The sequence below is a fragment of the Oculina patagonica genome, chromosome 11, assembly GCF_052425735.1.
Source record: "Oculina patagonica isolate OP01 chromosome 11, crgOcupat, whole genome shotgun sequence".
NCBI classification, from domain to species: domain Eukaryota; kingdom Metazoa; phylum Cnidaria; class Anthozoa; order Scleractinia; family Oculinidae; genus Oculina; species Oculina patagonica.
Window position 1 is genome coordinate 5154238 of NC_135768.1, and position 11625 is coordinate 5165862.

Genomic DNA, 11625 nt, shown 5'->3' on the forward strand with positions numbered 1-11625 from the left:
CTTGTCTTGTCTTGTCTTGTCTTGTCTTGTCTTGTCTTGTCTTGTCTTGTCTTGTCTTGTCTTGTCTTGTCTTGTCTTGTCTTGTCTTCTCTACTCTGCTCTGTTCTGCTCTGCTCTTCTCTCTTCTTTATTCCTCTATTAACTTCTCTTTTCTTATCATTTCTTCTCTTTCTTTTCTTCTCTTCTATTCTCTTCCCTTTTGTTTACCTTGGGTTAACCTTTGACAGAAATTTGAAAGAAAGGTAAAGCCACCAAACCCAAAAATTCAAAGAACTATATACTACTATCTCCGATGTCAGTCTACTGTTAGAACACGGTGAAAAAACATTTTTATTAGCGAATGGAATTTCTTCTTGAGATATCCACAAACTTTGACATAGAGCTACAAGTGGCCAAAAATGGATGATAAAATATATGCACCTGCAACTGTCTATTTTGTTTAGGTGGTACGATTCAGAGCAAAATATTTGAAAGCCTGCAAGAAATGTCTATTTTCCAAACAACCATTGATGATTGGTCAGTTGTCAGCAGACAACGTTGTTAATGTTCTGCTCGCAGCTCTCATTACGTAAGTTAACATTATTTATTTGGAATTTCTTGGCTGTGTAAATTGAAACATTTTCTGATTCTTTTATTATTTCTAAAGTGGAGCAGAAGACTCTGAAAACACCATGGATCATGGCAGTTATTTTGTCCTGGTGGGCTTTATCTTTATTTTTTGTCAAGTGTGAATAAACTAAAAATAAATTTTGCAGAGGAAACTTTTTTCATATCCCCCTCAAAGAAATTAATGGTCCGTCCCTTAACGAGATCGCTGCAAATAAACAGACACGATTTTTCTTTGACACACGGCTTTTTCCATTAAACATGGCTAAAGAAACGCTACACGCTTCAGCGAACCTCAGCGGCACAGAAAAATAGCTTGTTCTGCTCTTCTTTTCTCTTCTCTTCTCTTCTCTTCTCTTCACTTGTCTTGTCTTGTCTTGTCTTGTCTTGTCTTGTCTTGTCTTGTCTTGTCTTGTCTTGTCTTGTCTTGTCTTGTCTTGTCTTGTCTTGTCTTGTCTTCTCTACTCTGCTCTGCTCTGCTCTGCTCTCTTCTTTATTTTTCTATTAACTTCCCCTTTCTTATCATTTCTTCTCTGTTCTTTTCTTCTCTTCTGTTCCTGCTCTTCTTTTCTTTACTTTGGGTAAACCTTTAACAAAAATTTAAAAAAAAGGTGAAGAAACAAAACCCAAAAATACAAAAAACAATATATTATATCTCCATTGTTTTTTGGTGAAAAAACATTTTTATTAGCGAATGGAATTTCTTCTTGAGATATCCACCACAAACTTTGACATAGAGCTACAAGTGGCCAAAAATGGATGATAAAATATATGCACCTGCAACTGTTTATTTTGTTTAGGTGGTACGATTCAGAGCAAAGTCTTTGAAGCCTCTCCAAGAAATGTCTATTTTCCAAACAACCATTGATGATTGGTCAGTTGTCAGCAGACAACGTTGTTTATGTTCTGCTCGCTGCTCTCATTACGTAAGTTAACATTATTTATTTGGAATTTCTTGGATGTGTAAATTGAAACATTTTCTGATTATTTTATTATTTCTTAAGCGGAGAACAGGACTCCGAAGAGACCATGGATCAATGGCGTTTCTTAGTTCTGGTGGGCTTCGTTTTTGTTTCCTGTCGACGTTTTATTCAGGGTAAGAAAATCAGAATTAAAATTACCGTTTTAAAAGTAAGAGTCGTAGAAAAAGGTAAAGTATTTCTGACAAAACATCAAGAATAGCCGCGTCATTTATGTTCTACTCGCATTTGCTCTTACACGTATTTTCTCTCCCGCTTAATTAACCTCGACTAGATAGAGGACGACATTGCAATTACAAAGTGGGTGGCTTCTAGATGCTTTTTATACACGGTTAACAGACTGTGCTCTTCTTTACCTAAAAGTTTACCCCGTTGAGGTCACGGCTTTCGTGAACACTGTTAAACTCTTTCATTTTTAGAGTTCGCCTTCTACTGTTTTGTTTGATTTGTTAAGATGGTTTCCGCCCAACATTCGAGCAATACAGGCAAAAATAAAGTTACCAAAAAGACCTCTTAGCATGGTAACAGTTTAAGTAAGCTAACAAAAACCTGCCAAAAATTAGCACTCAAGCGACCCCGCGAGAGAAAAATGGATTTGAAATTGTCAATTTTCAGTTAAAACGGACGTTTCGCGCCAGTTCAAAAAAAATGGCGCGCGTTATAAACTTTTTACGAGGTTTGACTTTATTTTCTCGAGAATGCTTTAGAATTTTATTACGGGGTCACTAAGACAAATGAATTTCGATAAGATCTTTTAAACAGTATAAAAATGTTGCTGTACAATGAGTAGATTTTTGGTACTTAATTTTCGCACTCGTTGCTCGAACTTTCAGCGGAATCCGTCTTAATCAGCAAAACTCTGCTGTGGGAGAGGTGTCAGCAATGGCAGAATGGTTAGTGTACTGGACTCCGGATCGAGCGGTCCGGGCTCACTCTCTGACCGGGGTCACTATCAGTCACTATGTTGTGTTCCCAGTTAGTTAATTGTTACTCAAGAGTATAAATTAGTAGGGCAAACCATCCATAAGCAATCATTGCCTCATTCTAAGGAAACCGATATGTTGATGAAACCGGCCGACTCGGCGAGTTTCGGAGTCAGGAAACAGCCAGGTGGATTTTAACTTTTGTACCTTTGATGAGACTTTTATAGAATTCCTGGAAAACTCTAAGACTAAGTAATAGAATAAAGCTAAAGAGTTGAAACAAGGAATCAAGAAAAAAAATTAGTATCACTGGAGCAAATAAGCATGTCTATTCCTGTCATCGGAGCCTTCATTTCCTCTCGTCAGCTGAACTTAAAATGAGGTTTTTGGGACAAGAATGGACCACGTCGATCAGTGCGATTGAAACTGTTATGTAAGATATCAAACATCGCATTTCCACTAAAACGGCGAGAAAAGGGTTAATAATCCTACGCGTAGCGGAGTAAATAATGACGAAATAAGAGGTGTTTGAGTAAATTTGTTAATGAAACACTTTGCTCGTCTTTAATATGTCTTGTCATTCGCTAATAAAAACTATGGAGTTGACGGAGAAATTGAATCGTTAACATCTATGTTAAGTAAGATCTGACATCCCCTGTCATGAATATGGATTTTGTTTTCGTTTAACTTGATGAAAAAGTTTAAGAAAGATGTGTTTTTCATTTTAGCCTCGACTGTCGGTTCCGTGTCAAACGGATGTGCCAGGCTTACACTCGGTGATAGGAGCAATCCTAATCCAACTATTCCACAAGCCACTTGGTACCAGACTCCAACCGTGGTGAACATGGGAAATGGTAAGAAAAATACTACAGTTAAACAACAGTAACACGACCACCGATTGCCACAAAAAATTCGTATCAACAGAGTAGTGTTGGCCATGGGTTAGCGGGGCCAGGACTAGGTCTGTCCCGATTGTGCTCGGCAACTTTTGGCGTTTGGAGCAACTTTTTGCGGTTCTAGCAACCTTGAACAAGTTTTACCTTTCTGAGCAATTTTTGCGAGCAAAATATAGGTTTAGAACACATATCAAGCACGAAAAAGTCAATAATTTCATAGAAAACTTCAATTTATGCTAATTTCGTGAATGTTTTTTTTTAACCTTTTGAACATATAACCTGTCACTTGACAACTTTTTTTTTGCTTCATTAGACTTAAAAAGTATGCTTAAATGTCACCCATATTTGCGCGCAACTCTTTAAAGCTAAGTTTCAAGCTATTTTTCTTGACCGATGTTAGCATCGTGAATAACGTAAAATAAAGCTTTTAATTAACGGTTATATAAAAATATCAGGGAATTTTGCAAGCAACTATTGAAATTAAGGTAACGACTCTTGGATTTTTGACAATTTTTTGGCAACTTTTTTGGCATTCCAGTGAGCAATTTTCCAGCATTTTACAAGCAGAATCGGGACAGGCCTGCGCCCAGCCAGGAGTTTCCAAAAAACCGTGACGTTTCATTGCTACTTTGCTGGTACTTTTAAAACTCACCACACTTGTCTTTCTGATTCAATTTCTATTTTCTCTTCTCTTTTACCTCATTAGGTGTTCATACAATACTATTCTTTAATGCAGTGCTCACAAACGTGAATTAAACTCGGGCGTGAGCAATGTATCTTGCTATATCCTTCCATTGAACGTGGAATAAAAATCAAACCCTTTTTAAACCATTCTCTACAGTACACTGATCGAAAAATATATGTTTCCTTTTAGGCCACTATCGAGCCCTGGGTCGTGTTATTCATCTAAAGAAATTAAAGCAGCAGTTGGAGTCACAGAAGCAGTTGAACTTTCATGCTGTAAGATCAACAATGAATGTCGTTCAGAGAGTTGATATTCTTGCAGAGGCAGTTTATGTTGAGGTAAATATTTACACTCACTATCGTTTTTGTGCATGCCAGATTACTTGGTTCTTTAACCCTATTCAGACCGGCCTTTTTTGGATCTTTTCAGACCGGGGGGGGGAGGATTCCGCCCCCCCCCCCCCCTCCGTCACTTCCAGAATATTTAAGCAATCACAATGAAAATTACAGGATGTATACTTGACGTCACCATGGCAACGGCATTTTGACATTCATGTTTTCCCAAATTTGTAAATTTCGTGTTTTTATTATGAAAATTAACTTTAACGCAATTATTTTCACCATTTGACGGATTTTAAGAACAGTTTTATTGATTTTGAGTACTTTGCAGTAATTTTTGGCGGTTTTCTGACGTTTTGGAAAAAAATCGAAATCCAAGATGGCGGATCCAAGATGGCGGCTGTTTTGACATTATGATGTAATTGTCACGTGATGTGACGTCATTATCCCGAGTGACGTATACCAAAAGTTAGATTTTCGGGCACACAGAAACCTATTGTATCAGATTGTCCCCAGATAAATTTTAGATAAAGTCGTAAAGTTTGACAGCGTTTGGCTGAATATTTAAAAAGTTATTAGCGTTCAAAGTCAGCGCGGGAATCCTCCCCCCCCCCCCGGTCTGGATAGGGTTAACATCGAGAGGTTGTTGTAATATTTTAATAAAGTTAAATTTATTTGCAGGGTACAGTTTCCCTTCGTGGAATCAACTCTGTCAAAATATACGCGCGGGAGATTGTTGCCTCTACCGGAAGTAAGATCGACTTCTCTGCACCAAATTGGAATCAATTTTATAGAAGAGGAGTATCACCCGGAAGTAATGGAGAGAACGGCAAACACGGCCTTGGCGGGCCAAGAGGTGAGTAAATGCGTAAAACAATGAAAAAGAGGAAGAGAGAGAATACATACACACACACAAACATACATACATACATACATACATACATACATACATACATACATACATACATACATACATACATACATACATACATACATACATACATACATACATACATACATACATACATACATACATACATACATACATACATACATATGTAGACAACAAGTCGATAGACTGAAGACTTCATCTGCTATAAAAGTGCTCGATGGTAAAACCAGAGCTGTTACAACATAGAATAGTAGAGTCGGACTAATTCAAAACCATTTATTCGCTACTCTGAGTTTCATGCCTCATACGAGGCAATCAAACATACATACATACATACATACATACATACATACATACATACATACATACATACATACATACATACATACATACATACATACATACATACATACATACATACATACATACATACATACATACATACATCTGACTTGATTTATAAAAAGGTGGCTATTCGGGATTTTAAGGAAATGAGTGTTTTTTTTTGTTTTTTTTTTCAAGGACATGGAGGATTATTTGGCTTATTTTCAATGGAATGATGCCCTGTTTGATGCAGTGATTTCAATTTTATATTGTTTGGTTTTTCTCCCCCCCCCCCCCTACTCTCCCTCCCTCCCTCTATTTACCTTTGGTTAGTTTACCCCAGTCTCCAACTCGTTGTGTCTACCGGACTTCAATACATTTGAATTCTAGGTGCGCGCGCTGACTCGGATAACAGAAGTGTTCTAGCTTTCTATTTTGCTGTCTAAAGGAAGTTTGCCGGAGGACATCATTAAGTCCCGTGAAGGTGAAAGTCTTCCGATTTGCAAGTTATGCGTCGGCTGTTATCCTACCTTAAACCGAGCTTTAGGCGGTTAAACACAGATAACCGGTCTGCTCGTTTTGCCAGGTACAGATAATGTTGAGCTTGCTTTAGACAGCAAAGGTCTTTAGCCACATCAACTAGGACTCGGAACTAGACTATAGGGCTGATTTGAAGGCGGTCATAACGATATTTGGCTTGAACTTTACCGTGGCTAAAGACTTTGTTTTTTTACTGTTGAAGTTTGGGGAGCGGGCGTTACGCGCTCGACGAGATTCAAATACATCCGGGACATTGTCGGTTATCTCTAAAAGAAACATGTCGGAGTGGATAGCCAAGGAATCGCTTCAAGCGCTGATGTGAGTACATAGTTTTCTTGTTTCCTCAATTTTAGGCGTCCTCCGCTTAGCCAACACACATAGTTCTCTGTGATTCGCTAGTGGGAGGCAATGCGATCGTGTGCATTTCCGGCCGCGACAATGGAGTTGACAATTGAGATAACACATGCTCGCTTCCTCAGATATTTCGCCTGATTTGCTTAAAGTTGAATCGAATGTCGATGTAGAATGCTTTAGTTCAGTTTATTTGAGACGTGCATGCTTTAAGAAAGCTACAGTTCAGCGCTCCACCGAGTGTTTTCTTATGTCTATCTTGGTGTTAATTTTGACTCACATTTCAAGTTGTAAACACTCTTAATTAACTTGATAGAATTTTTGATTTAAACAAAATGTCGTATATGCAGTCTTTTTGGTTCAAAAACACATAGACTAGAGTACCTTACGTTAAACTTGAGCTAAAATTAGCCCTCATTCAGTGTTCGTTACAGAAATATGCCTTGTGAACTACGGTGTCGTGTCAAAATTCGGGAGACACCTTTTATCAAATCAAGTCAGACATACATCAGTTGTTACAGTACATGAAAGAATGTACAAATGGTGGAGAGAAAGAGATCACAACAACAATCACCCGTGCTAATCACGACTTCTATTTACAGTCCCCACATGAAAACAAACCAGATAAACAAGGGAAGTCCTACCACCCCGTCCTTTTATCGAGCTAATATATACCTACGCTACAATTGATAGCGGAGCTCCCAGTTGCCCGAAGGGCCGCAGAGCGGAGCTACATACCCATAGAAAATCCACAAAAATAGTAGAACCATGCATTTGATTTTTTATCGTCATCATGGCTAGCGACACAGTGCACGGACGCGTGCGCTTTACGTACGTACGTCTCTCAAACATGGCGGCCATACTCCAGAAAAAGGTTAACGTTAAGGGGGGAGACCCTAAACTACAAAATTGTTGTTGTGGTGACTTCTAACCGTCATATCTTGGGCTCCCTTAGTATCCTGGGTTTAGTTTTTGGCCATGTTTGTTCTATTGGAGGTTACCTTTACTTTTGGTAGTCATGACAGTATTTGGTAAGTCAAGTGACCGGAACACAAAAAAAACTCATTTAGCTTACATATTCTCCATGAAACAAAAGTCAAAGGGTGGAGAGCAATCAGATACAAAAATGGAAGCATAAAGTTGTTGTAATTAACATTATTTTAAAAGTTATGACGTCATAAAACTTTATGACGTCACAGTTTTTTCAGTAACGCGAATCTTAACAAATCCATGCTACAGATTTTGCTTGTGAATGCAATCTATCCGTGGTGTTGATTTTAACGGAGAAAAATGTAAGCTGTGTGAGTTTTCAAGATCTTTGTGTTCTGGTCACGTGACTTACCGAATATGGTCATGACTACCAAAAATGAAGGCAACTTCCAATAGAACAAACATGGCCAAAAATTAAACCAAGGATACTAAGGGAGCCCAAGATATGACGGTTAGAAGTCATCCATAACAACCATTTTGTAGTTTAGGGTCTCATCCTTAAGGTTAACGTCAGCTTACATCTTTGATATTAGACATCCACACTATTGTCAATTGACAGCTGTCAAAACAAGGTATCTGCTGACCAGTATCACATGACTATATTGCGGGCCCATGTGTTAAGTTCATCGAGGTCGCGTGTTTTTTGAAGTTGACTGCTGACAAGGTAATGGTTTTTCATTGGATCGCGGCCTCAAGTCGTGTTTTTTTTTTCAGTCAATTAAGATTTGAATAAAGGGCAAACTTAATAACCGGGCAGCTCCACTTTTAGTTTTGAGTAAATCTTTTTAATATTGCTTCTCAAAAGAATCTCGTTTCTTTTTAAAACGTGGCCATATTAAGTTTGCATCAGATGATACACTAACAGCGCGACGTGAGGTTTTGACACCCTGTAAAGACAAACATGCAACTAAATTATATAACAACAACTATCCCTTTTAAGAACAAGTTATGAATAATAATCTTTAAGCGGAGTAAAAGCTTGATCTGTTTCAATTTGGTGTTTAGTGGACATATCTTGTGACGTCATCACTGGCTCCCTTGAAGTCATTTCTAATGGAGGAAATGGACACAAAGGACAAAGAGGCGGCGATGGCAATAACAAGGCAGACAGCGGTCATACGGTAAGAACCTTCGTGTTCACTCGTCATTACCGTTATTGTTATCACCACTACTACCTCTACCAACATCACCACCACTTCTACCAAGAACAACAGCACTACCACTACCACCACCACCATCACAGCCACTAACACTTCACTACCACCATTTCCATCACCACCACCGCCACCATCACCTTTACCAATACCAGTACCACCACAACCAACTACACCTCTACCACCACCACTATCGCTAACACATCCACTAGCACTAACACACCGCTGCCACCACCACCACCACTACCAACAAGAGCACTACCACTGCAACCACCATTTCCACCACCATCACAGTCACTACCACTTCTACTAACACCACAACCATCACCACCACTTCCATCACCGCCACCGCCACCATCACCTTTACCAATCAGCCACACATCCACTAGCACTAAGACGCTGCTGCCACCACCACCACCCCTAACACCATCACCACCACCACCACCAAGAACAACAGCACTACCACTACCACCACCACCACCATCACAGCCACTAACACTTCACTACCACCACAACCAACCCCACCTCTACCACCACCACTATTGCCAACACATCCAAAGCACTAAGACACCACTGCCACCACCACCACCCCTACCACCACCACCACTACTACCAACAAGAACAACAGCACTACCACTGCAACCACAATTACCACCACCATCGCAGCCACTACCACTTCTACTAACACCACAACCATCACCACCACTTCCATCACCCCCACCGCCACCATCACCCTTACCGATACCACACATCCACAAGAACTAAGACACTGCTGTCACCACCACCACCCCTACCACCATCACCACCACTGCAACTACCACTGCAACCACCATTTCCACCACTATCACAGTCACTACCACCACAACCATCACCACCGCCACCATCACCTTTACCGATACCACTACCACCACAACCAACCCCACCTCTACCACCACCACCATCTCCAACACATCCACTACCAGTAACACACCGCTGCCGCCACCACCACCACCCCTACCAGCTACCACCATCACCACCACTACCACCAATCAGTAAAAATACTTACTTCATATTTTCTGACGTCATCACTGCTCCCTTGAAGTCATTTCTAATGGAGGAAATGGACACAAAGGACAAAGAGGCGGACCGCGAACAACAGCACTACCACTACCAACAAGAACAACAGCACTACCACTGCAAGCACCATTACCACCACCATCACAGCCACTACCACTTCTACTACCACCACAACCATCACAACCACTTCCATCACTGCCACCGGCACCATCACCTTTACCAACATCAACAACACTACTACCACAACCACCACTACCAATACCACTACCACCACCACATCCACTTCTACTAACACGCCGCTGCTACCGCTGCCACCACCCCTACCACTATCACTACAACCACTAACATCACCACCACTACTACTACTAACTCTACCATGCACCACCACTATCACCATACACTACATCCACTTCTTCCACAACTAGCATCACCGTTTTCATCACTATCACCATCCAATATTTGTGTGAAGGCAAGCAAGTGAATAATACCTTTACATTTTCCTTTGGTGAAAGAAAACGTTTCCTTGGAAACGTTTTTATTGTTTCGTAGTTATAGTACTGTTTTATTGTAGTTTTTTATTTTAGTTTTTACCATGTAAATTATTAACATTTTTCTATTTCAAATCTTGTAAATTGGGTATGAAGATCCCTTTGGGGAACTCAATAAACTTTATTCTATTCTAATAGCTTAAAGAAAAGTCATTTTAACTCTTTGGAAAGAAAGTAGATTACATACATTACCCTACAGTCCTACTGCGATGACACTAACGAATGCTTTTCTACTACATAAGCAACCTGATGTGAGTTCGAGCATTTGCAAAAATAAACCTCAAAGCAGTTGCCGTACTTATGCTGGAAAGCGTGGTGTCAGAGGACAGAACGGAGGAAAGGGGGGAAATGCAGGAAACCCTGGTAATATATATGAAACGCATATTTTTTCTTTAATTTAAGATAGTATCTATCTGTTTGTGTTTTACAGCTTTACGCTACTCACTCCTCCTCTTGGATGTTCATCAAGAGGCAATAGTCGTTAAAGTAAATGAATCCTGTAACAGAACTGCATTTACACTTCGATAACCGTTAAAGTCTGGAAATAACCCTCTCCTTCGCTTCCAAGCTCCTACCCCTCCACCAGATATAATTAAGGTCCCAGCCTTCTACTTTACATTGTTTCTTTCAGTTCGTTTCGTTTTTTTCACTGTACGTACAGTGTTCTGTTCTTCGTCAGAATCGTCGCACAGTCGAGTGAACCTAAACTACAGTCCCAATAACTTCTGTTTGACCGAACTTGATCATCTCCGATTCTTGCTTTCAAAATAACATTCGAAGAAACATATAATTATCGCTGCCCTCTATTGAAATCGAAATAAAAACTTAACATTTGGAGTAAATTTCGAGCGGAACCCGCACAGCAATAGAAGCGATAAGAAGCAATATGGGGGTAATCAAATCGGTGGAACAATTTCCTACGTCACAGATCGCTAACTTGTTCCCAGTCTCCGGCCCCACTAATTTGCCGAACCAAGGCCACTTCAGGCGGCCAAAAGTCCGATTTCTTTCTCTCTGACATTATTCTTTTTTTGGCTTTTCAAAAAGTAGACATAACAAGCTACAACAAAATGCAAAAATATTTTTAACTTCATGCGCACTTTAACCCTTAAGAACACTTCCTTGAGAAAGTGAATCAAACTTGGAAATGAAAAATTGAAACACCCCTTCATTTTTTTGTGTGGAGGTAGGTTACCTTGGGGGATGAACAAAAACGAGCATATTTTGATTGGCAGACTTATTGTTGCCATGGTAACCGCACTTGGTCACGCAAGCCTCAGGTTCATGTTTTGAGCTAAAATTTCACTCTGAAAATATAAAAAAAATTACGAGTATAGTTCTC

The 11625-nt window shown here is 39.8% G+C and overlaps 1 protein-coding gene across 1 annotated transcript; it reads left to right on the forward strand.

The window, feature by feature from the left end:
* Positions 1-1609: 1609 nt before the first annotated feature.
* LOC144630023 (uncharacterized) lies at positions 1610-10818 on the forward strand. Its single transcript, XM_078488300.1, has 6 exons — positions 1610-1702; positions 3238-3363; positions 4280-4428; positions 5110-5284; positions 8531-8646; positions 10526-10818. Exons 1-6 carry the CDS (start codon positions 1636-1638, stop codon positions 10682-10684), a joined length of 792 nt encoding a protein of 263 aa, XP_078344426.1. The 5' UTR covers positions 1610-1635; the 3' UTR covers positions 10685-10818.
* Positions 10819-11625: the final 807 nt, after the last annotated feature.

What these genes read in the sequence shown, in the direction of transcription:
- LOC144630023 (XM_078488300.1), top strand. Translation starts at nt 1,636, where the DNA reads ATGGATCAATGGCGTTTCTTAGTTCTGGTGGGCTTCGTTTTTGTTTCC. An exon ending in CAGAGGCAGTTTATGTTGAG is followed by an intron (nt 4,429 to 5,109) that starts GTAAATATTTAC and finishes ATTTATTTGCAG; the next exon opens with GGTACAGTTTCCCTTCGTGG. An exon ending in CGGCCTTGGCGGGCCAAGAG is followed by an intron (nt 5,285 to 8,530) that starts GTGAGTAAATGC and finishes TTTGGTGTTTAG; the next exon opens with TGGACATATCTTGTGACGTC.